General features: G+C 36.5%; 1 protein-coding gene and 1 long non-coding RNA gene across 2 annotated transcripts in view; one reads left to right on the top strand and one right to left on the bottom strand.

Annotated features, from left to right (window-relative positions):
* ADAMTS19 (ADAM metallopeptidase with thrombospondin type 1 motif 19) overlaps window positions 1-27,370 on the bottom strand; it is a 228,433-nt gene that overhangs the window by 6,353 nt on the left and 194,710 nt on the right. Inside the window, exons 19-21 of the mRNA XM_049091890.1 lie at window positions 23,485-23,620; window positions 17,704-17,908; window positions 15,027-15,179 (exon numbers count right to left, since the gene is read on the bottom strand). Of these exons, the coding sequence (XP_048947847.1) occupies window positions 15,027-15,179; window positions 17,704-17,908; window positions 23,485-23,620 (494 nt within the window). The remainder of the gene's footprint in view (window positions 1-15,026; window positions 15,180-17,703; window positions 17,909-23,484; window positions 23,621-27,370) is intronic.
* Window positions 1,228-14,717, top strand: LOC118350275 (uncharacterized). The gene is made up of 4 exons (XR_004803753.2): window positions 1,228-1,262; window positions 9,568-9,639; window positions 10,685-10,772; window positions 13,760-14,717. It is a non-coding gene; the product is annotated as an uncharacterized LOC118350275 (long non-coding RNA).

The raw sequence follows: 27,370 nt of genomic DNA, 5'->3' as shown, positions 1-27,370 counted from the left end.
GGTGGACCAGATAACTTGCCATTGATATTTCTTTTACGAGTAAAGTTCCCTGACTAGAGTATTTTAAATAGAGAGACTTGTTTTGTCTGACAAATACTCAACAGTTAATCTTGCCCTTGCCCTGAAGGGCCTCTGAAGCAAAGCACCTTGTGAATCAATTCCACGAATTAGAAGCCTTTAATTCTGAACAGGAAACAGTCTTGATGTCCCAGATTTATGAGAGTAAACAGGAAACAATAATCTTTAGAACACACTTAAATAGTTTAGAACATTGCTCACATGATTTTGGAGTTAATTTTGACCAAGATAACAAGGTACAAGAAGAACTGATTATTGGTAATCCCTCTCTCCTACCAAAAAAATGAGCCCCAAGGTCTCTGGAAGTGAAATTTGTTTTCCTGATTTTGTGATATTCATCCTTTCAGCCTACCTGAGAAAATTATGACCTTCCCTGCACTTGGCAACACATAAGCCATATCTTTAGATAATATCACCATAGATTTTTCTTTTAATGGAATAAATCCTTCCTGGCCCTGGGACACTAGTGACAACTCCTAGCACTGTATTAAATTATGTTTACACAGTAGCTGACATATCAAACTCTAAACATGATTAGGGAAATTTTCTCAATAATTCACAGTTTGCACTATTAAAATAATTAGAGAAATTGTTCAGTAAATGAGAATTGTGAATACAAATGTTGGCAAGTCAATAAGAAGGCTTCATCCTCTTTTTAAAAGGAGATATACATTTATAGAACCTTATAACCATTTCTATTACCTAAAATTTTATTTTCTTTCTGTCATTCTTATGCCAGGTAATAAGAACTAACTAATAGACTTATTTTACCTAAGAAAATTTTATTTGAACTAACTGGAAGAGAAATGTCTGGCGAAGTAAGTGATGTACAAGTTGAGGGAAGTATATAGAGGATGTTTCCTTAGCTCATATAGTTTTCTAAAAATGGCCAAGCATCATCTGATGTTAGATACAGATTTAAGTCTTGAAAAGTTATATGTATGAAGTTAGATGATAGCCCCGTGGTGGACAGGATTTGCTAGTACTGGCAAAAGCAGGTTAAGATGCTAGAATGGTTTCACAAACATATGGATTGGCCTAAATGCAAATAAAAAAAGGGAAATAGAAAAAATGTAGGAAAAATGAACACACTAAAAAAAAAAAATCTTAAACTCTCAACTATGTGGCATTTTCACAGAAAACGATGAAATGAACTCTGAATGGCTGTGAAGTCCATCTCATGGGTAAGCCAAGGTGTAAAATCCTTCCTTCCATCACAAAAGATGAATGAGCATTGAGGCACTGCCCAAAATGTGAATTGCAGAGAGAAACTGACCATAGATATATATTTCACTTCTGACATGATATTATTTATGGCATTATTAGACACTGTTGCTCAGGTATTGGTTTAATACTTTGAAAAACATGTAAACATCTTAGAGAAGGTGTTCAAGAAAAGGCTGTTTATCTTGAGATATTTTATTGATCCCTGGTGAAATTATTTCTTTCCAAGTCTAACATTGAAAGTTTGAAGATAATTAGGCCTTAATTAACACAATGGAATAAATAAGGTTTTGGTGCATTGAATACCACATAGAAGATATGAGCATACTCTGCTGCTAAATTTTCATCATTTTATATAGAAATATTCCTCTTGTGATAGATTTGAATATGCTTATCAAGAATCTGCACCTTTTAAAAATAATCTACATGTATTGTTCCCCAAAGTTTCTCTGAATACCATTATACTGAATGACATAAATTTACTAAACAGTAGTGAATGATAGCAAACGTGCTCTGTAATACACTTACATGAGTAAAACATGCTTAATTCAAAGAAAAAGAGCTACACAGGCACCAATAAATAGCCATATAAAAATTAATAAAGTGTCAAAATGACAGAGGAGAATGATTCTAAGAGTTCCTCAAAGTTCAGAGGTTCTTGTCCATCGTACTACTTGAATCTACTTTTGCAAAGAATAGAATTATCTTTCTGTCCGTTGAAAATTCATGAATCATGTAGGAAATTCCACAATGGCTCATGGTAAAACCTACCAACTGTCAAATCTCTGTTAAATTCATCAAGGAACATTTCTTCTTGTCCAAGAAGTGACCTATGTACTTCTAGAAAACATATTTTCACTAAAGAACCCTTTATAAATGGAATATCCACAAATACCTTGTAATTACTCACCTATGTAGAGAGGAGACTCTCATTCTTTGCACTGATCTCTGATTCTTATAGTGCTTCTGTGCTTAATATGTTCTGAGATCAAGTAGATCTACTCTGCATACGTGGTTCTGAACAGGGAGCTAAAAATTACTTCCACATCTAGTCTTAGGTATGGGGTTCTGTAGTAAAGTGCCAAACTTTACAATTATTGGTTAAATGATAGTTTCCTACCTCTCCTTTCAGGACTTCAGAATAGTCACAAAGATACTGCTTTGGTGCTTGTTATTTGTTACCCTGGATATTTAGATAACTTAGATTTGGCAACAAACTGGGACAGTGTGGAATAAATAAATTTGTAGTCTCCAGTTAAATAATCAACTAGTTTGCCAGTGAGTTTATAGAACTATTAATCTGTGCATGTTAAACTGTAAAACTCTTCAAGCTGTAAGCATTGTAAAATGTCCTCTTAAACATAGCAGCAAAGAGGCAGAAAACCCAAGAGTAAAAATGCTACTATAAGATATTTATTTGCAGTTCTCTTGGCTTACAAACATGACTAATGCTGGTTTGCTTTTGAATTCCTCAGAAACACAAACAAATTTCAGTATATTCAGGGGTTAAAAATAATAATTTTCACACTTGGCTAGCAGAGAGATTACCCGAGATTCCTTCCTTCTAGACTGTGCCAAAGATATATATTTTGGAGAGAATGTGTTTTCTCTAGGCCAACAGCTAAGGAAGGCTCTGTAATGCTTTACTCATTTCCAGCTGGCCTCTGTAAGAAATAGGAATTCCTAAATTAAGAGAAAATTGTCACTGGCAAACAGAGTTCAAAAAATTTTTTGAAACCAATATCATAGACAATCTTACAGAACCCGATAGAATCTATAATGAGAAGTGCCAATCTAAAACAAGGTTAACAGCATTGACTTGAATAATTTGTCTTTGGGAATAAGTGGATTATTCCAGAGTGGTTTAACAAGAGTGAAGTAGCATTTGCAGTGGAGAGTGGACCTCATAAGGAAAGTAAATGATGACTTCTACTGGAAATTATTAGCACAGCATTCCTATTCATTTATGTATATGTTTGGCAGTTCCATCTTTTGACTTTTTAATAAAGTGAGTGTGAAACAAGCATACTGAGGAACAAAAGTTAGGTTTGTTTTTTAAGATTTGCTATTTATTTTGGTCAGTGTTTCAGCGTCTTTTTAAAGTAGTTCAACTGCCTTATTTAACACATGAGTATTTGGAATTGAATCTATTCCTAGAGGTCAGATGTTTGAGGATTTTTTTGCATATGTGTTTAATTAATTCATCATTTCGTTCTACAGCTCAAACTATTCTTTTCTCTTTAATGAAAATGTCTGCATATCGTTATAGCAAATCAAGGAAATGTGTGTGGCACAATCAAGCAGAATGCTTATGAATGATTAGCAGAGAAGTGAGCATGTTATGAAAGGGCCGTCAAATTAACTCCTCAAATCATTTTTTATATTAAAGTACACATTGATCACAACAATTATGGAAGAAAAAAAAAGATGTTCTGCATTAAGAAGCAATTAATAAACACAAAGTCTTGAACACATTTGGAATTCTGCTAATGCTCACCCTATGAATCACAGGGTGTTGGAGAGGTGAAAAAACGACTATCGAGACATTTCTATTTTATCTCTGTCATTCCAGAGAAACATCTTCCCACCAGACAGAACTGTTTGGAATGATAGTGATTGAATTTCCTTTTCAAATAAAATACTTTCCAGGTCTAGTTCAATAATCCTATGTCCAAAATGGATCAGATCCCTCTGTGGCCATGGGAGAGAAGTGTGTTTTGTTTTGTTTGTTTTAATAAAGTCTTGGTTTAAAATAGCACAGAAAGCACTAGGTAGTTAGCTTTAAGTTGTGCCAACCTGAAATAAACCAAGCGTTTTCCAGGTCACAGTGAAGATTCTTAAGTGTGTTTTGCTTCCAACTGCTGCTTTCTTTATGTGTTATATATCTGCCATCTAACCTGATGGCAGGTATTTCAGCCAAATGGATTCAAGAGAATGCAAAGGATGTCTACCAGCTACCTCAAAGATCAATGTTAAGCACTTTTTTTTGGGCTTAAGTAACATGTTATTCAAATAAGGGTAGGTTTACTTAAAAAATCACATTTATAAGTAGTTTGATTTACCATACAGAAAAAGATCAAGGGAGTCATGTATTTACATAAAATTATACTGCTTAATTTTCCCTAAGAAAAAGAAGCTAGTTACAAATTCCTTTGTAGTAAAATACATGCAATATTGTGGTTCTTACAGAATTAGAGTCAGAAAATAAAATGGATCAGAAGAAACACAATGTTTAGATGTATCCTACATTTTTTGCTTACTTGATGAAAAAGTTTAGAGATCATTTTATTCAATAAACATCACTAAATGTAATACAATGTTGTGGTCACTCAGAGAGATCTGTGAGCAAGGTAAAGGGGTTGAGATAGTCTTTATCTATTTTTTAAATATTTATTTGTTTATTTGAGAGAGAGAGAGCAAGCAGGAAGGGGTAACAGGGGGAGAGAGAATCTTAAGCAGACTCTGGGGCTCAATCTCATGACCCTGAGATCATGATCTGAGCTGAAAACAAGAATCAGATGCATAGTTGACGGAGCATCCCAAGATATTCTTAATCAGATAGCAGTAGTATAAGGCAATAAATAATTAATTGAGAAAAAGTAACATTGTCATTAAGTGCAAAGAAATTCTCTCATTTGTTGCCAAAGCCTTTGAAAAATCAAACACTTCAAATGGTCCTTGAAAGACTCAGGTTGGGGCACCTGGGTGACTCTGTGGTTGAGCGTGTGCCTTTGGCTCAGGTTGTGATCCTGGGGTCCTGGTATCAAGTCCTGTATTGGGTTCCCTGCAGGAAGCCTGCTTCTCCCTCTGCCTACGTCTCTGCCTCTCTCTGTGTCTCTCATGAATGAATGAATAAAAACTTTAAAAAAAAAGAAAAGAAAAGAAAGACTCAGGTAGTTGGAGGAAATACATTCTAGGCAAAGAGATATCTCAAAGACACAGAAAAAAGTACAAGTACAAACTGCTCAGGCCTGAGCTTAGTGGAGATTCCTAATTAATGAGAATAATGAGACAATTCTCAATAGGTAGGTCAGTACCGGAATTTGGAAAGCTTTAAATGCCAGCATGAGTATCTGCTGGTTGACAGTCTAGCCACAGGCAATCCTCTGGAAGTACTCAGGCTATAGGATAGAGTGAGTGGATGGGTCTGAAACAGGAGTGTTGGGGGTAAGGAAGCACATCAGAAACTGTTGCTCTAGTCCTGGTGAAAAACGAAAAGGATTGCATTATGACACTGGGAGGAAAAAGGACTACAGCAAAGCCCTACTTGTGTGAAGGAGAAAAAGTGCGAAGGATAATGCCCAGCCTTGGAAGCTGGGAAGATGATATTGACATTTTTCAAGAAAAAGGAAATTGGAAGTGGGGTATGGTTTGAGGAAAGAAAATGAGGAATTTTGTTTTAAATATACAAAATTTGAGCAACTCCTGGCATGCCAATGGCAGAGTCCAAGAGCAACTAAAGTTTGTGCTGAGAATAAAGATAGAGCCCACCCCCTTGCTCAACTGCCTCTAGCTACATTCCCTCCTTAGGTACGCTTAGACTTTAAAAATGGAAACACCATCTAAATGTTGATGAATCCAAAACTTATATTTCCATCCCATTTCTCTTCTCTGATCTACCTACTATATGCCAGTATTTAACTCTTTTATAGGCAAATGAAACAGTTCAAAAGAGAAGTGAAAATCTTTCCTCTCCAACTTGACTCCTAGTGTTCCCTATCTCCCACACAGAAGCACCGTCTGCACAAATTGTTCAGACCAGAAAGCCAATCTGGGAGTCCTTAATACCTTAACACCTGCCTCTTCCTCTTCTCCCTCACAAATAACCAACCCCAGCTCTGTTCATTTTAACCCCAAAACCATTCCTCAAAACTAACCATTTTTCCCCATCTCTGCTTACACTACTATAGGAACAGCCAGCATTTATAGGGTTACTGTGTCTCTGACATGATGCTACTAAGAACTTTCCACGAATTATTTCATTTGGATTTTTTAACTTATCTAAATGGAAGATCCAGAATTCAAACCCAAGGCTGTGGGACTTCATACACTGAGCTCTCTTACCTCTTACAGATCCCAATCTTCTCCCTTTCCTAGAAATTCTGTAATTTTCTCTTGGCATCTTTCTCTATATATTCATGACATCAGTCATTTTTAATATTGTAGCCTGAAAATATTTAAGGATTAGGAAAGTATGCATTTTTTAATTTCAGACAGAAAATGTTAGCCTGCTTATAAAATTAAAAGTAACATAGGGATATGGTAGGATTATAAGCACAGAAGGTCCTTTCTTCCAATGTAATTCAAATAAACTATTCTTTGTATATTTGTGCAGAAAATTTTTTAAAAAATGATTTTATTTATTTCAGAGAGAGAGAGAGAGAGAGCAGGAGCATGCAAGCTGGGGGAAGAGCAGAGGGGTAGAGTGAGGGACAAGCAGACTCTGAGCCAAGCATGGTGCCCAGTGTGGGGTTTGATCCAAGGATCCTGAGGTCATGACTTGAGCCCAAACCATGAATTGGATGCTTTAACTGACTGAGCTACTCAGGCACCCCAAAATTTTTAATATGTAACACATGTAAACAACTTTAGTTCATACTATGTAACTTCTGCATAATATTTACTCACTTAATAGTAGGTCTTGGAGAAACTTTCCCATTATCATGTATTTATCTATTAATAAATTTTTAAAAACTACAGCATACAGGATTATGATTTATATAACTACTTAATGGACATATGGGTAGTTTCCAAATTTTTGTTGTGCCAAAGAATACTGTAATAAACACCTTCATGAATATGGTTGGCAAATTATGTAAGAATGTGTGTAAGGAGAAACTTTGGCAATGGAGTTACTGAGTCAAAGAATGTACACTTCAAAATGAGATGCCATTTTTCTCACCTATCAAATTGGTTTTAATAAAAGTGTGATAACATCCTATCTTAGTAGTATGGGGAAACAGAAAGTACCTGGGAAGAAATAAGTAAAATCTGCTCCCTGTACATGAAGCTTTCTGGTAGCCCCATGGCAGCCCTCAATGCACATCTCTTGTTGCTTTTTGAGCCCTGAAATCACGTGTGTGTGTGTGTGTCTGAAATCACGTGTGTGTGTGTGTATTTATGTCTAAACATTTCCTTGTTTTATTTATTGTACTACATGGACTTGTATATATTCTCTATATAGTATATAAAGTTACAGATTTATATTTTCTAAACCAGTCAATTTGTATTTTGTCTCTGAAAGTAGATCCTTCATTTTAAGTAGCTCAAAATACTTTTCGTTGGAATATGCATCATTTGGACCTCTGCATCACTGACACTGGAATATCATTTTTACTTGCACAGTTAGAGCACTGTGAAATTCAGAAAGGCTCATAGTTGCTTTGGCACATTTTACAGATGTAGGAATGATGTTAGGGAAGCCTGTGGAACTGCTCTTTGGCATACAAGATTGATATTGGTTGTGTACCCTGGCTCTATGCATGCCCCAGTCAACCTTAAGCAGAACCAAGGACCTGTTAAAACAGTCTTCTCTTTTGTTACATTCTGCATCCAAAGACCCCATATGATGCCTTTCTAAACTGGCTAATCATTTGCATATGTTTCTTGCATTTTAATGATGTCTTTCTCTGGTAGTCCTAGTGATCTGGTTCTATCTCTGGATATCCTCTGGTATTTGGTAAACATAAATTTCACTACATCTAAGCAAAAACCACTCAATGCTGAGATTACTGAATTTTATAACATTCTTATCAAATTTCTTTATATTTTTTATGTGGAACCCCCCTCCACCTACTAATACTCAATGTCCCCACAATGAACTTTGGCATGCTCCATGCCCTATTCCCTATAAAGAACATCAAGAGTAATTTTTAAAACTAAGTCATATTTATTTACTGAAATACTTTCAGGTATTATTTAGAAAATGAAATTACAGATACCCTGATATGCAACAAAAGAGCTTTGACAGTATTATTTTATAAGCCTAGAAATTTTTCAAGGATTTATTAAGAAGATAGTAAAATTAAGTACTGTGGATTAAAAAATTCTTTTGATTTTATAATCCAAAGGATGTTAAACACATATTCTTATATCTGCATTTATAATTATACATGTATATGCATATATAATATATATTACATATGCATACACATACATAGGGACAGAGATACTACTTCAATCTCTCTAAATTATAAATTTCCTCTAGATAGAAGATATGCACAGACAGTATGTGAGCATCATTCTTTTTAAGCTAATATTTTCTATTATGTTTAATCATACTAGCCAAATGCTTTGACTGCTTTGAGTAACTCAAATATTTTGAAATTTGATTTTTTAAATGTATTTGGGGCAACAGATCAGATTCTCAGGAGACTTTAAAACGAAAAATGATATCACTGTAAAAAAAATACCCCATTCTCTTGCAGTATAAAGAGTCAGAATTAAAACAATTTGATAGCTATTAGTTTGGGGATTTTTGTACATGGTTTAGAAGATAGCTATCTTCTCCAGATGAGTAGTAAATTGAGTAGCAAATTTTGTAAATGTCCAGTGGATGTGTCTAAACAAGATAGGAGAAAGTCTTTCTTGATGAAAAGTATCCTATTATTACTGAGTAATTTCTTTAGTATGAAGAGCTTACTCAGAGACAAGTGTATTTTCAAAGTAAATATTCCTATAATGTAAAATATCTCTCTGGTGGGCCATCTTGCAATATGTTTCCTCAATGTTCAAATGTTTAAAAACCAAATCCACAACCTCTGTTTCTTTAATTCAGTGACTGATCCAACAACGATAGATTTCAGTGTGCTTGATTCGTATTTGTTTATGAGATAGCTGCTCAAATTTTCTTGTCTGAGGAGACTCTATAAAAAGTGATAGGCAGTTATCTTTCCTAATGACTCATAGACATAATTAGAAAACAATACTATATAGAAATGCTAATCCACCAAGAATAGTTTTTTACGTTATAGATAATTTCAGTTTGGCTTTAATCTACAAATTTTCTCCCATTAAAAAAAAAAAAAAGTACTTACAAAACTAGTCTTTCAAATTTGAGTACTCTAATGTAAGCCTTCTCAAAGTGCATTATACTAGATAACAAACTAGCTATATGCTCTGAAAAATTGATCTTTGGTTAAAAGAATAAAAGAAACACTACAGCCTCTCTTTGAGATTTACCAAGTATAGAAAAATGTTAAAGGATCTGAAAGTCCTATAGCAAACAGTATTTGCTTATCTTTGTTTAACTACATTATTCCTCAGACCTGGAGACCATATCCCAAGGAATGAGTTTTCCATGGAACTTAATGTGGGGAATGCAAGCCTCAAGAAATCGTAAGCTAATATGAATTTAGTCTTATAAAAATGATGACCTTCAGATCTTTGGTAAATATTAGTCTTAATAATGTATCTACTTAACAATATATTTCTCCATTATAGCAGTTGTCATTTTATTCATTCCTTTGATTCTCTGGTTTCAGCTGATACTTAACATTGTCTATTTTTACATTCAACTAGGATATTTAATTTGGTTATTTGCAGCTAATTATTCCTTTAAATTTGAATGGGAAATCCTCTAATAAGTGATTAAGTTTCTCTCTACTATTCCGTAACAACCCATTTAGTTTAGTTGTATTAAAACTAGCGAGATACACATTTGGATTTTAGGACTTACAGCAAATGGATTTTAACTGGGGTGTGTGTAAGCCAGCATTGAGTAAGCTCAGATATGTAGAATTCCACAGTCTTAAAACCCTAGCCTTGCCATGGGGCAACAAGAAATCCCTCTTTGGGGAATTTTAGCTTAGGTTCTTTTTGTTTCTTTTGACTTAATGCAAAAAAGCTAGGCTCTGTAGGTAAACGATTAAAAACATGGTGTTATCTGGTCATTTAGGACATTCTTGATTGCATTGGTCAGGATTTCTTTAAATTTCCTTCAATGATTCAGAGTTTTCCTCCAGTGGAAAGAAATGTCCTCTGTGATTATTCATAATTTTATAGTTTTTAGATTCCTTTTCAAATTAATATAGTGGATATAATTGTGGTTTCCTTTCACAGGATAAGTTTAAAATGACTCATTATACTGCAAGCTTTATATTTACCACTTCTAAACAAAGATATACCATATTATTTGTACAATTAAATCATGCAAAATGATTTATTGTGCTTCCAGCATTATTTTGAATTATATCATCAAAAAAAGACTCATCTCTTGTACAGAAATCTATTAATCGTGTCATAATTTGCTATGCGGACAAAACTATTCATTTTCCAGAATTTTGAAGGACTAAATTAAGTTCAAATTATAGAGTATGAATTGAATCTAAGAATAAACCAAGAATAATTATATACAATTCCAAGGTGTTTTGTGTCTCATTAGAATTCACTGGAAGGAGTTCTCTTGTTAATGCTACACGGAAAAGTTAATGCTACAAAAACTACAGGAAGGACCAAATTTTGTATAACAGGTAGATAAAACAACACTTTAAATTTGCTCCTGTATAGGCCTGCAATAATGAAAACAATAAGCTGCAGACATTCAAATAAAGCCAGAAAGGTCAAATTCTGGCAGAAAATAAGGCATTTCATTAAACATAAGGGACTATGATATTTTTCAAATCAGTATTCTAAGGACAGCTTAAATAAGTGAATATGGATTTCTACTACCCAGAAACATATGGGTTGGGTTCTCTTCTTCCGAGAAGGACCCTAAGGCCATATCTATATCAGAGATATAGTCAGAATGTGACATATAATTGTGTCAATGGTTAATGCAAGCCAGCACAAAGCCCCCACTTTGTTTTTTTTTTCCCCACTTTATTTGTATTCTATTTTTGCCAAATTTCTAGTCTCAATGAAATAAATGCAAGCATTGTTCAACAAAGGCTGTATTACATCTACTTTGAAATCAGAGGTAACATTTATTTATTTATTTATTTATTTATTTATTTATTTATTTATTTTAATTTTTTTTATTGGAGTTTAATTTGCCAACATTAGCATAACACCCAGTGCTTATCCCATCAGGTGCCCCCCTCAGTGCCCATCACCCAGTCACCCCCACCCCCCTGCCTACCTCCCTTTCCACCACCCCTTGTTCGTTTCCCAGAATTAGGACTTCTCTCATGTTCTGTCTCTCTTTCTGAACATTTTTATGACAGATTTTTCTCTTTTGAATATTCCTGGATTTACAATTTTCTCTCTTAAGCTGAGAGCAATTTCCCCACTATTTACACAAAGCCACCAAACCATAAATAATAGAAATCACATAGGTGATACAAATACAGTGAATAGTTTGAGGCTGTTCAAAAGTTTTTCTTAGGAAGCCTCCATTTAGCCAAGATATCCTTGGCTCAATGCTGGTTAAGGATTTTTAGATAGTGGACGAGGCTGAGGATACATTTTTCTTTTAACTGATTCTCTAGTGATTTGCCTGTATTATAGAGGGAGGAACACGGTTTCATAGCTAGATTTTTGTGGATAGCTCACTGAATATTCCTGATTAAAGCCAATCCAAGGCTTAATTTTAAGTCTACTAGATTTATCAATAGTTTAAAAACTATTAGTAGAATTTGAGTGAAACTGACAGATTAATTGACCTCCGAGGAGCACAGAAATCCACCCACAATTGTGTGCATATTGCTGCTATTCTTGTTCCAGGGACACAGCTGATAAGATTAAGAAATCTATGTGCTTCCTCTTTGAATACTTTAATCACTGAAACTTAATAATCACAGCATTATTCCTTTTCTCTGTAATTATTTTGGGATGATCTTTATTTTAACATGAAAGTGGTATCTTAGGAGTAAAAATGAAGGAGTAAAGTCAAAGTTCACATGGAGCCACTGGCTTTAATTTGTGTATGTTGTTTAAATCTGTTATGCTGAGATCTCAGTCATAAATAAGAACAAGGAAACAGGTTTAAGGAAAAGAGTAGACTTATATCCATATAAAGAAAAAATGCAACATATTGAACCTTCTAAATAAGCAAACAGAAACAAACAGGCCAACAGACAGAGGTAAAAAGTCATAGAACAAAAATGATATGTTATGCGACATAACTACTCCTTTCCTTACAAAGGCGATCTATGTTCTGGTCGGGCAGCAATATAATAACACAACAAAACCAACTGAAAGTAATTCAATATAAGTATATCTAAAAAAGGATACACATAAAACTCTGATAAATTGGAAAAAATATATTTTTAGGCTTAGCATAGAAAATCAAAAGTCATGTTTTTTTTTATGATCTCACCAATTAATTTTGATTTTGCTTAAGATTTAACCAGAGGCCACATTATAGGCACATTTATTAATCAATAGCAATAATATGTGTCATTCAAATATGACTTGCTGGCCTTATTTCCACATGCCGCAATGAAGGAGCTTACAGTTCTGTGTCATAAATTATAACAACTCTTGAATCTTATGGTTTTTTTTGTGATTACAGTTTTTGTTTTTTATAGTTAACTGGAGGTTAACACTTATCACTTAAAATACTTCTTTTTTCAAAAAGATTTTATTTATCCATTTACCTGAGAGAGAAGGAGCACACCTGCATGTGTGCCAGCATGAGTAGAGGGAGGGACAATGGGCAGAATGGGAGAGACAATCTCAAGCTGACTTCATACTAAGTGTGATGTCCAGTACAGGGCTCAGCCTCACCACCCTGAGATCCTGACTTGAGCCAAAACCAAGAGTTAGCCACCCAACCAACTGAGCCATGCAGGCATCCCTAAGAAAATATTTCTATTAATTAACAAAGCTGGAAAAACAGAGCTCATCTATTCTAGTAGTTTTTAAACTTTTTTCTTAGAAAAGAATTGTTACACTTAAGGAAAACACCTCAAATTTCACTAGCCAAAATAAACAAATGTGGGATGGCTAACAATTAAAAGAGAGCAAAAGGGGATCTTCCTCACACCCTCCCAACAAGAACTTTCATTTCCTCATCCTATTTCATACCTTTAGTACTGAAGAAAGGGTTAATAGACACATAGCTTGAAAACAGTGTTGTTATCTGTTTTCCTTATTTCACTCATAGGGAAACAAATATACAAAGGTATTCAATAGCTTGACCAATTGGTCCATCTGTATAATGAAGGAATCCAAACTATCCCCCTCCTTGTCTTGACTTCCAAGCCACAGTCTTTTTTTTTTTTTTTTTAAGATTTTATTTGTTTATTCATGAGAGACAGAGAGAGAGAGAGAGAGAGAGGCAGGCAGAGGGAGAAGCAGGCTCCATGAAGGGAGCCCGACGTGGGAATCCATCCCGGGTCTCCAGGATCACACCCTGGGCTGAAGACAGCACCAAACCGCTGAGCCACCCAGGCTGCCCCCAAGCCACAGTCTTGCCCCATCATCTCATTGTATTTCCCTCTCTTAGAATTAGGAAAACATTAACCCTGAAAATAAAATTATTTGTGGTTAATTTGGAATTCTCTTTCCTCCACAGGTTGTTTCCTCTAAAATGTGAAGTTTCCTTCTATGGTTCAAAGCTGCATGGATTAAGCTGAATATTTCCTAATTCTGTAGGGAGGGATTTACTTACATTGTTTACAAATGCATCTTTTAAAGAGTCCCAATGTAAACATGAAGTGCTGTAGGTCTTTGAAAGAAAAGTATAGAGAACATGAGATGCTAATATGCAAACATTTTTAGAGAGGTAAGGCATCAGTAATCACAAGAAAATAGATTTTCAATGTCAGGAATTTCTTCTGGGCCAACATTATGCAAACTGGCTAATCACAGTGTTATACTTTGAGAAGACTTCTTCCAGGAAGTCCTTTAGAATTCTCCACAAAAAGCCACCACACTCCCTACCATGACCGAGCACTAAGCTCCCCCCCTTTTTTTTTCACATATAAAATAAAGGGAGAGAAGAGAGCATTTATTAGGTCTCTTCTAAGCCTTCGAATTTTATGATTCCATGATAATAAGTACATGATATCACAGCTGAGTGTTGCAAGGCACAGGGGATTATTTGATTAACGGTTACAATTCTGATGACTAGTATTTGAGACCTGTTTTCACCCACATATGATCAGAATTTTATCTTAACACATGGGATTTTTAAATTCTCTACATAGAGTGAATAGATGAGCTGTTTTCTATGGCTCACTTATATATAAGACTCTCTTTTATTCATAAGTTAAAATACTATTATCACAAATTGAAGCTTACTGTTTGCTTGCCATATGATTTGTGTCTGCCTAATTTGATCAAAGAACTTCAGGAATGCTGTTGCTTTCCATTTCTTCTATACACAACCCAAAAAGTTGATGGGGAAAAATAATGCCTTTTACATATTAAGATGAAGCGTGCCTCTGTTTGATCCTGTCACTATCTCCCTTAGTTATATTTTCAACGCACTTAACAGATAGTACTTTATTAGATGTTTTATGCAAAAATATTCTGACAAAGAATGTATCAATAAAGACTCACAAAAAAATAAAAATAGATAATTTTTTTGAGAGCTTCCTTTGTGTCAGTCTTCAGTGCTTTATACATTTTTTCTTATTTGATATTTAAAATAGTTTTACAGAGCTCATGATCATAATCGGACAGACTGGGTGTGAACCTGGGAAAATAACACTTCATCTGTCCTAATCCATACCTCTGTCCTCTATCTGTCCTAAATGTCATACTGTGTGGTTACAACACTCCAGGCAATGCTGGCATCATTGAAACCTAATACTGAGAATGGACAAAATGAGTCTCACCTTAGACCAGTCGCCCATCCGCCACACATAGCATTTCGAGTAATCCTCACAGTCTTCAGCCTCCCGGGGTCTGGTGGAGAGGACACATTTCTTTCGAGGGTTAGTACACCTCACCGTCCGATGACGGACGCCTTTGCCACACTTGACCGAACACTGGAAGATAACATCAGAGAGTCTGGATGAGGTTGTGATTAGGAGATAGAGACCAATGGTTAAATTATGTTAAGTAATATTTCTAATCAACTCTCCTAAGCCTATCACTCACATAAAGATCAGGTGAAAGAAGAAAGAGAAGAAACACACCTGGCTTCACCCCAGTACCAGGAGCCAGATAAAGCTTGGGGCCCAGTTTGGAGCTAAATGAGTTTCAGGAACACAGGACCATTATAATAGGATTGGTGATGAAAGACAAATAATATACAATGATCAAAATGTAAAATATTAAACTTGATTGGCATCACATAGTTATACATAGTTACATAAGAAAATTGAAAAATTTACTTTGGCTAAGATTTAGTCTATTTTAGCCCTAAGAAATACTTGTGAAAAATGAAATTTTTTAAGAGAATCAATTCTCATAGACTTTTCTTAAAGGGAACACAGGAGAAAATCTTAGCAAAAATAAAATATTTCATTGCATAATTATATACCCCTGGAAATCATCAATCTAAATGATTTAAGATGGTGACATAACACATAAAGCACATATGTATATTTCACCAGTCTTTTCTAGATGCAAATTAGTACATCATTTTCATTTGTGCTCCTTGTTATGGATTATGTGTAAAGCTTCTCAGTTTTACAAAGGTACACATCACTGACTATCTGGACACAGAGATCAAAATGGCATTGGGCAGGAAGAGGGAGAGGAGAGAGAAAGGAAGAGATGAAAGATATGGCAAAAGTCGAAAAATTCAATGAATAATTGTCTGTCCAAAGCAAGAGTTGCAGGTGTACATTTAACAATGATGTAGTATATGAATAACCAGGAGGACTCCAACAGTTGTGTTCTTAAAAACCTAAGCATGGAACTAATGATATTTTAAATATAAAGTTTGCACAAATGAATGATTATCTCATAATTTATGGCTTATGTTTGAATATGTTGAGCTTTAAAGTGGACTACATGTGTGACTTGGCATTTTAATATTTATATTTTTATTTTTTTTGCAATTGTAACTCACCCTGATCCATAAGATCAATTTTTAAATTAAATCAAAGTGAGAGATATTCTTTAATTGGTAGACTGCACCGAGACATATTATTTGCTCTCAGCTGGTGCCAAAAATCTGTATAGAATTTCTGATCTATTTCTTCCTAAAGAGTTTGCAAAAATGTTATGGTTTGGCTGGAGGTGGGCTATTTTCCTTTGCTCATGTGAATCTTCTCTTCAGATCACACTGATTCTGATGTAAAATCAGATACTATATTCACTCTCAGAAGTATACATTGCCAATGAAGAAGAATCTGTTAAACAGCAAGGTATAGCTCAGAAAAGGAAGCCAACAGAAAGTTGTGCTATTTGCTAATGTACTTTGTGGAGGGGGGAGATTGGGTTAATTGAAGAATATTCCCAAACCTTATTATCTAAGCTACTATATCCTCATTTTCAAAAGATTGGCTACTCATTGTAACCTAGCATTTTCCATTTGTCAGGTTTTTTTTTTTTAAGATTTTTTATTTATTTATTCATGATAGACACAGAGGGAGAAAGAGGCAGAGACACAGGCAGAGGGAGAAGCAGGCTCCATGCGGGGAGCTCGACGTGGGACTCGATCCTGGGACTCCAGGATCGCGCCCTGGGCCAAAGGCAGGCGCTAAACCGCTGAGCCACCCAGGGATCCCCTATCTGTCAGTTTTATACACAATCTAGCATTCTGAGATTAAGCATATGAATGATTTTGGTCTGGATGTGTGCATGCGCATGACTCTGCACCTGTGTGTGGGTATGTGAGTGTGTTTGTGTATGTGCGCATGCAGCCACTTCCCTAAAATGCTTCAGAGAAGCTAGAAGATTTAAGTAATGACTGGTGTTTATTATTATGCACAGATACATATCATGGTAACAGAAAAATAAAGCATATGGTTGGGCATGGAACACACCTGTATGCTGCACACCACATGCTAATGGGTGTGCGGTGCAGTGAGTGTGACAGCACTGTGTTCAAATCCCAGATACCACACTTGGATAAGATTCTAGGGTCAACTATTTAACTTCTCTGAGCTCTATTATGAAATGGTGAAACTATTAGCCTTCTTGGTGATTAAATATAAGCAATATATTAAATATGAAATGAAAACAGAGACCCTGCCTACAGGATATGATTGTTAAATGTTCATGGTCTTTCTTCTTTCTCTTAAATGTTCAGGGATAAACAATGAATCAAATGTGTATCAACGTTTCTGCCCACTAAAGATTCTATACATGGTATATACCTGAATAAGCCGGCATTCTAATAAAATGTACATATAATGTGTTCTTGATTATGTGACAATGGCTGAAGTCATATTTGCAAAATTATATACAATGAGTATATTCCTCTTATCATCAGAAAAATTAATAGATGGTATTGAAATTGCTGTGCACAGAGATGTTGACTGCGACAGCATATGACCTCACATGAGCTAAGCTGGAGGAGAGTACGGGAACAGGAAGGGACAGGGGCGCACACCGTACCTCAGACCACACTCCTGCCTCCCACACAGTCATGCAGTCCTGGCCCTCGCAGCGCTGGGCAGACGCAGGCTTAGGCCCGGTGCAGTCCCTCTCCCGAGCTCTGATCAGAGTTCCGTTGCTCAGTTGTTGGGTACAGGCCACTTGTCTGCTCTGCATTCCTTTTCCACAAGTTCGTGAACAGGGCGTCCATTCTGTCATCATCCATCTAAAAGGAAAGAAAGAACCACTGAAACAAGTTAAAAGATATCCACCCATGGTGTATTTTGACCTGTCTGGAGTTAGAATTGTTGCACAATGACTTTTATTTTTTGTTTTTTTCTTTTTTTACTACTTTATAGTTTTGTCTAAAACACCTGTGTTTTCTATCATGTCGAATTCTCTGTATTTCTAATCTCAAGGCCTTGTTCCTACTAGAACTTCCAAGAATTTGATTCCATCCATGCCATATGATATGCTTTGCCTGTTGCTGCTTATCATACTGGCTGCACTGAGATACCTAATAAGTATACAATTGCTAACATACTGAGTTATTCCTGCTCTTTGTGTTTTAAGTCTTCACAATGACTCCATGTGTTAAGGTACTACAACTATTTTGGACTTTTACAGAGCGGGAAACCAAGGCAAGGAGAGATTTAACAACTTACCAAGGGTCACAGGGTTGGAGAGTCAGAAATTGAAATGAGACTCTAGATCACTTCACCACATGACAAATGCAGATATGAACAACGGCACAGAACTCTGTCATGAGAATACCCTCTTACCCAGAGGAAGCCATAGTTAGTACATTATGCTTATGACCTGCAACGAGTTTTCGTGTCTGGGCCATATCCTCTGATACAGCTACGTGTGCATCTTTAGGCTAGCCTAGCCTCTATGTAGTTGACACATAATCACAGACACTGGGGTACAGGCTCAGGAGCATAAACATAAAATGACCTCATTTCAGAGATCCCCAAAAACTCCAAATATTCTTCTTGGAATTCACTGATTAAGTGATTCTGCCAATACATATGCATTTTAATACCTAGATGGACATCCTTTTCCCAATCATCAGGGCAGTGATACATCTCTATGGCACTTCCATTTCTGTTGAGTTGGGATATACCCTAAGGACCACTAATTTAAACACCTCCCCAAATTTATTTCAGGAAGAATCGAGGCCTATACCAGAAAAGTGATTCATGAAATTTGTATGAATCGTGTCAGTAAAAGCCCCTCTGCATTTCCCACTATTAGGTCAACCACACAGGGGGAACTAAATCCACCCCAAACTACCTGCACAATCCTATTTCGGCACAGCGCAGGGCAGTCCAAAGCCCTGAGCTTAACTTTGGGTTCCTTGCTAGCTGTGCACATTCTTGAAACAATACTAATAGCTTTAGTTAAGTTTCTATTTTGTCATGTGTAAAAGTGTTTATCATTATAGGGACTCAGTATATAGCATATACTTTATATATTACAGTATATTTATACGTAATTTATACTTATTTCTCTAGCTTCATCTCTCATTTGTTTGGAAAAGAAACCATATGCTCAGCTTGCTCCTCAAACACTATTTTACCACATGGTACCTGTTTATGGAGCACCCAGTGCCTGGAACCTTGACAGCCAGCTCCAAGTCCTTTCCTCCTAACAGGGCTTCTCCATCCAACCTATAATAATTGTGGTCCCTTTGCCCTCTGGCATCCGGCTTGTGGCACTCACACAGCATTTATTAGAAATAACCTCGGAAAGTGTGTGGGGGGGTTCTCATCCTCTCTACAAAATCCACCCTTCTTTTCCTGATTAGTATCTAAACTCTTTAAAGGAAGAGATCATGTCTTATTCTTCTTTGCCTCTATAACAGGATGTACACAACAGCTTGTCATTAAACATTTCTCATATTGGAAATTGTATCTATGTTTTACAGAAAGAGCATAAATTCTTCTACATTTACTTAAGCCCAAATTCTTCTGGCAATGATCCAAAGTTTGAAAAGTCACAACTCATGCAATCTAGTTTTCTCATCTGTACAATGGTTTAATTCTAAATGATTCTATGCTTCTATTTCTGAAAAGGAAAAAAAATTATAATAATATTTGCATCCTAGTATTGCCTCTAACAGAGTTCTTGTCTGCTGGTCTATCAAGTATGATGCAGATATATCATTTTGCTTGGGAGTCCCCTAGTGGATTTTTCCTAAAGTATTATCTTCCAAATTTATTTAGTTTCTGATTCATCTTTCTACATAAAATGTGTACCATGCGTACCACATTATAAGTACAATGTAAACCCATGTATATAATTTTCCCTCCAATTATGGAGCCTAGAACACACTACTGAAAGGAAAAGTATGTGCAATTTCATGGAATCTCTTATTTTTTAAATAAAATACATTTTAGAGACCCTTAGTATAATGATAAAAGTTACTTTTTCTTTTTTTAAAAAATATTTTATTTATGGGACACCTGGGTGGCTTAGTAGTTGAGCATCTGCCTTCACCTCAGGTTGTGATCCTGTCCTGGGGTCCTGGGATGGAGTCCAGCATCAGGCTCCCCATAGGGAGCCTGCGTCTCCCTTTGCCTATGTCTCTGCCTCTCTGTGTCTCTAATATTTTTTATTAGAATAACAAATAAAATCTAAAAAAATTTCATTTATTTATTTGAGAGAGAGCTGAGGGGAGGAGGTGGTGGGGTAGGGTGGAGAGGGAGAGAGTCCCAAGCAGAGGTGGAGCTGAGCATGGAGCCCGATGCAGGGATCCGTCTTGCGATCCTGAGATCATGACTTGAATGAAACTAAGAGTGGGATGCTTAATGCACTGAACCATCCAGGTGCCCCAAAAGTTACTTTTTCCATTCCTTATGAAAGCCTCTCAGAAATAAGATTTAGAATGTAAAACGTATTCTAATAAGACACTTTGTATTTTAGAATCAATCTAATTTGGAATTATCCCATTTCCTTATCTTTAAGATTTCTTCTTCCAAAGCTATTTACTAGTGCACCGATATAGTTTATATTTGGCACATAGGGTTCCATTAGTCTATTTAGTGACTTTTTTAATAAATGTAAACGTAAATTGGAATGTTTCTTACTAGGGTGGGAAAAAAGAAGAGGCAAGAAAAACTAAAGGTTATGCTATGCCATGCCAGTAAGTCATAGAAAGTTTTCCTATCATGACCCCCAATAACCGCTCATGTCCATTTCTTTTCGATATTTTGGTTGACCTGACTGCCACTGCTTCTTGGTGGTTTGCAACATATTGACTCCTTTCCCAAGGGAAGGAAGATAATACTCTCTAACAAAAAAGACATCCAGTGTCCAGCTGCAAAAATTTCTCACTCAGGGATGTAGTGACCTTCTAAAGTATTCATTTTACTAAGCCATTAGCAAGGCATTTTCCTCTGAGATAGCTGAGGTCAATGAATGAACAATAAATGGTGTGTACTCCACATTCTGATCCTTCACAGACCAAGTTAGGAAGTGACAAGTATGCTCTAGTCCTCAAATTCAACTCATTCAAGATTCCTGATAGATCAGAAGAAGCCAATGTTCTTTTCTCCAGATGGAAAAATTATATAGCACATGAGACAAATGGTGTTTTGAAATATTTTAGCAAATAATTTAACACAAGATAAGTTAGCATTTTAATATCTATTAAAAGTGATAAAGAAAAAGATAATTCTTAGGAATGGTAATAACAAAAATGATCCAGGTTCTTTAGCTGACAGAGCAAAGGCCAAAAACTCTGCTCTTATATCTGTCCAGCACTGAATGGAAAGAAGTTAAAGAGCTGACCGCAGGTTAACAATAATACCCTAGGTCACTTTTCCTGTTGATTACTACATTGCATCATAAAAAAGCCTAATTAGTTCATCTACTTATAAAATTACCCTGAAAAGCAGAGAGTGAGGTAGGTGGAGTGGGCACAACATTACTGAATGCATATTAATGTGTTTTTATCTTTTGTACATTCTTTTACAGATCATTCTTCTGTCCTATTCCTTAGAAGCATAATTTTCCCTGGGGATTGGGAAAGAACAAGAATATTGGAGCAGGAATGCAGAGGAAAGGAAAAGTTGATAATTAGCTTTTGTCACCTTGTATACACCCAATCTACAGCAAAGCAAGCCTTGAAATTTCAGCATTGTAAAGGAAGGAAGGATTTTCCAAATTCTTTTAAGCTCTCATTCACATAGCGTGAGCCAGATCTGAAGGGCTTAATAAGCAAGTTTTGCAGTAAGCCAAAAACAGAGGAAACGCAGGATCAGGGTTGCATTAGAGGCGGGGAAGGCCAGGGGAGCAGGGAAACCAGAAGAATGGAACACGAGCCTGGATGCACGAATTCCCAAAGAGATTAAGACAGAAAAGTTTAAATAGAGTTAATTGGCCACTTTGTTCCCCCTTCCTCTTTAACCTTCTCCCTCCATACTTACTGTGCTTGGAGGGCCATGAAGAATATTATATTAGTTATAGACCACTACGAAGCTACAAGTCCTTTGCATATCTGAGTTGAAGGGCACATGAGCTCACTGTGACTCTGTGCAGGATTCCATTCTCTGCGTGGCTCCCTAGGAAATCACAACTAAAACTACACCTCATTCATGGAGCCGCAAGAGATCTCTGAGTGTCAGGACAGAACAGATGTCCCTGTCTCTGTATTCCAGAGAAATCAATGCAGCCTCATACTCTTTTTTTTTTTTTTTTTTTTTTTTTTACCATTCTATCTCTGAAGGCTTTTAGGACCTCTGACATGGGGTTCAGTCACACTCAAGCTCACTAATTTTTATAAGAAGCCCTCTGATGGGAACCCCTCTACACAGCCTTGCTGCTAGCTCACTCCAAAATTATACTTGGGTTCTTCATCTCTGTGGGTTACTAAGGCATGGTCTTCTTTCTACACCACTTTCATCTGCTCAGCATCACTCTCTCATTTCCTATTCAAGGGCTTCTCTCCTACTTTGTTGCCTCATACTCACTGAAGTCACAGGTGACCAAAACAGCAAACCAGGACCCCTCAGCACAGGAATCCAGCAATCAGAGGTCAGGAATTGGGCAGTCAGATTGGGAGTTCTGGGAGAGAAGTGAGGATGTAGCCTGGGAACCAGGACGATCATACTGGCCCTGGTGTCTTGTGAGGGGCTGAGTCCTGGCCAGTCCTGCTTTGGTCTATATCATCCTTGGCAATTTCTAACACATCATATCAGAAAACTCAAGAATAAATAGTGAAATTCAACCCATAAGCAGATTTTTGAAGGACCAATCAATGGATTACCAAATAATTTTAATTACATCTCCTCCATCTTCTCCTATATCTCCACATTCACACTGTGGAGAACGCAGTTAAAGTTGAGAAACATCCTAGCCTTGCTGCTTTAATACTTTTTCCAGCTTGTTTAAAACCCTACATGTTTAAAATAAAATAAAATAAAATAAAATAAAATAAAATAAAAAAATAAAACCCTACATGTGGCTATATATTCTTTTGCATTATTTTTAGGAGAACCGGGATTTTGTTAATATTTTGAGCATGTTTTAAAAGCTTGTAATTTGGGCAGCCCGGGTGGCTCAGTGGTTTAGCGCCGCCTTCGGCCCAGGGCGTGATCCTGGAAACCCGGGATTGAGTCCCACGTTGGGCTCCCTGCACGGAGGCTGCTTCTCCCTCTGCCTGTGTCTCTGCCTCTCTCTCTCTCTCTCTCTCTCTCTCTAAATAAGTAAGTAAGTAAGTAAGTAAGTAAATAAATAAATAAATAAAAGCTTGTAATTTAGTGGCCAGAGTGTTAACAAGTGGTGGAATATGGTTACCTTGTTTGGCATGGTTGCTCATTGCACTTTCGAATCTGCGGCTCAGGCTTGGTTAAGTATTTGCATTTCTTGTTGTCCACAATGCTGATATTTTTGTTCATGATTTTGGTGCAAGACACTATTGTCTTCCTTTCTCCTGAAAAGAGCAAACAAACACACAGAAAGATGACAGGCCTTTAAGTAATGGACCTAGGGGGTGAACATAGGCTCATTGTAATTTTCAGACTTTGAAAGGAATTTTAAGTTAGATCAATGAAGATATTATTTATAATTTACATAAAAATGCATCTCTAGGCTTAAGGAGGATAAATGGTAAATTTTTTCCTCATTAGAAATTAAATGGCAGGGTGCCGGGGTGGCTCAGTTGGTTGAATGTCCGACTCTTAATTTCAGGGTCATTATCTCAGGGTCCTGGGATCAAGCCCCTAGTCAGGTTCCATGCTCAGCTCAGAGTCTGCTGGAGATTTTCTCTCTTCCTCTCCCTCTGTTCCTCCCCCAGCTGGCACATGTATGCACACTTTCTCTCTCTAAAACACAACTAAATATTTTTTTTTAAAACAAATTAAATGGCAAGTTTTATATTCCCAAGGGATTGTGGTAGCCTAAGTTGACAAGACATTAATTAAAGATTTGTTGGTAAGGACTACACTATCTTTTAGTATTAAGTGGTAGAAAGCTGTACTTTGCAAAAAACTTGTATGACTTCATGAAAGCACATAAACACGTGGGCATATTTTATCATCACATGCATTTATCACACATTTTACCATATACCAGTGCTATGTAGTGAAAACAAACTTGTTTTCAGTATGACCCGGACTTTTATTCTTAATATCTCTGATGAAGGTATCCTAGAGCAATGAGGAATTCTAGAAATCCTCATTCCCTGTTTATTATGATGTTCTCTAAGAAAAGCCATGGGACTCCTAATATTTTACCAGATTTCAGAAAAATGGCTTTTCTACTTTCTCTGATATGATAAAGTCTGATACTGGAAGTAAAAATGACCACTTGTATGGTGTACTTATTTTTATCTGGGCCCTATAAGTACACTTACTTGTCAACATTTTCTTTATCTCATCTTGCACCTAAAGAGCCTAATAAACACATGCTAATTCCGTTTCTCTACAAAAGTCTAAATTTCTTTATCAGATTTCATAATCTAATTTAACGTATTGTGTGACATTATAAAGTAATTAAATCAACCAATAATTTTAAACCAGATGGGTCATAAAGGATTAAGAAAATAATCATAAGTCTTCGGGGCCCCTATACAAGGCCATTAGTTAGGGTCTGATGACAGTCATGCAGTGATAATTAGGAAGCTCATAGCATTCTTGATGATCATGCCAAATATGACAGCCTGGCCTGGTGGTAGAGAGGTCACTCTGTCACTTAATTAACAGAGGGGGGAAGGCTGGCATCAAGAAAAAAGGAAAGAAGGAATGCAGAGAGAGCTACTTTCAATAATTTTTGAGGATCTTTTGCTTTGACCTGAATTGGGGATGGGGAGAGACAGCAGGGTGGCCCAGCAGAAGGCAGAAGAATAGGCATCTTTCCTTCCTTTCCCTCTCAACAACACTGAGCATGGTCCCAAGACAACTTGTAGCATACAAAAAAATGACTACCTTTCTCTCCTCTCTCCCCACCCCCACCCTGTGTGTGTGTATTAACTAACAATTATATCTGTGATTATTGCATATTATGTTATTGAAATCATTTAGTTTTATCTTCAGTTTTATTTCCTGGTATAGGCAGTACAATGTTAGCCAATTGTTTCCTATCTGAAGAATTCCAGGTCTGGTACAATTCAACTTGTTCTATGGGAGCTCAAAACAGACAACAGAGGGCCAAACAGGTAAAAGGCGTTTTCCAAGCTTGATAAATAGAATGTGGGTTGGGGGCAGCCTGGGTGGCTCAGGGGTTTAGCCCCACCTTTGGCCCAGGGCCTGATCCTGGAGACCTGGGATTGAGTCCCACATGGGGCTCCCTGCATGGAGCCTGCTTCTCCTTCTGCCTGTGTCTCTGCCTCTCTCTCTCTCTCTCTCTGTGTGTCTCTCATGAATAAATAAACAAAATCTTTAAAAAAAAAAAAAAAAAAAGAATGTGAGCTGAACTGCAGTCCCCAAGCCAAGGACTTTATGGCCAGTTACCTACGTGAATGAACATCTCTGCTGGAAGTCCTTTAAGCCTGTCCTGTGCACCTGACACAGTCAGGCAAGCTGATGGGAACTGGTAGAGAACAGGTAACATTCCATGCCTGGGGTAAATGCTCAGGGGCTTCCCAGGCTATCCCCTGGTAGGTCAAGAAGGGAGAGGCTGTTTGGCATTAGATCAAATCATAAGAAGGGTTCAATACCTACCAACCTCAATTTTCAAATAAACTGCAAAAAAAGCAGAAATGGCTTATGTTTATTCTTTCACAGAGGCAACTGGCCTCACAAGGTAGGAGTTGCTTAAGTGTAAAGAAATTGGGACAAGAGTTTTGATTAACTTCCTCCTGGTTTCCTATATTCCAGGTGCTTCTTTAGAACCTGATGCACATACTAAATAGACATTGTGCAAATTCTATATAATATTTGAGTACAACTTCTACTTTAGGAGGATGCCTACTTTAAAGCAGGATTAACATACATGTTACTTTCATTAAATATAAATGTTAGGTTTAAAATCTAATTTAAAGCCTTTGAATTTGTAAGACACTTTTTTTTTTTTTTTTTTTGCAGAATAGATGTAATTGCCTAAACTAATTTAAATGGTGGCTTTCTGACAACTACAACACAAAAAAATGACTAACAGACATTATCCAGAAAACTTTTCCTGAACATATATGTAGTTATGAGGTAAATAACTCAGGGCTAATTATTCTGCATTTATTCTTTTCTTCAGAAAATCCATAATGTTAGTTATATTACCATAGAGCTAAAATATTAAGCTCTTGAAAAACTCTTGAAAATCTTTTTTAAGATTTTATTTATTTATTCATGAGAGACACACAGAGGCAGAGATGTAGGCAGAGGAGAAGCAAGCTCCCCATAGGGAGCCTGATGTGGTACTTAATCCCAGGGGCCCGGGATCACAACAAAGGCAGACATTCAACCACTGAGGCACCCAGGTGCCCCCCCCCCCAAAAAAAAATCTTTTAAGTGGAAATGTTGATATATCAAAAGAGACCTAGGTACTTGTATCATTTCAGGGATCACCTGAGTGTTCTAAGAAAGCAGAGAGGCACGTGATTGTGAATTGGGACATTTCCATCCACATTGTGGCAAGGAAGCTCACATCATACATGTTTTGGCAGATAGGATAAGCTTGGCCCCATTTTTAAAAATTTCATTGAACAAAAACAACAGAATGGGGGCGGGGTGGGGAAGAAATCCATTGCTCCGCTACAGGCACACCATGCCTATGAAAATACAACTAGATCTTAAAGCCATATGGAAATGTTATTGTTTGAGTTTTTTCTTTTATATATTTTTATGTTCCAGCCAACACAGGAAATTTCCATTCTAGCATCTAATAGCAGTATTTACAATGCATCCAGTACTGTGGAACCTAGGGACAAGCAGAAAGTGATGAAGTCACTGGCTTTCTGCCTGAATCATGAGTAGCTGCAAGCTGTTGACAGTGTATACTTGCTTTATGGCAATTAACTTCACCTCTGGGTCATTCCCATTAAATCATTACTGGGGAAATCAGTTTTGATGTTCTGAATACAATTAGGAATAAAAGAATATAACCATTATGCAATTGGCCTCATTACCGAACTTGGGCAAAACCTGAAAACAAAGAGTAATTTTACTTACCAACTCTTTGTTCTCTGAAGATACTTAATGAAGACTAGATATTAGATCGGATGCCTTCTGTTCCAGTCTCAGATATAAGC

The sequence above is a fragment of the Canis lupus genome, chromosome 11 (assembly GCF_003254725.2).
Source record: "Canis lupus dingo isolate Sandy chromosome 11, ASM325472v2, whole genome shotgun sequence".
In the NCBI taxonomy this organism is placed as follows: domain Eukaryota; kingdom Metazoa; phylum Chordata; class Mammalia; order Carnivora; family Canidae; genus Canis; species Canis lupus.
The sequence above is the reverse complement of the archived record's forward strand: the minus strand, read 5'-3'. Positions and strand labels throughout refer to the sequence as shown.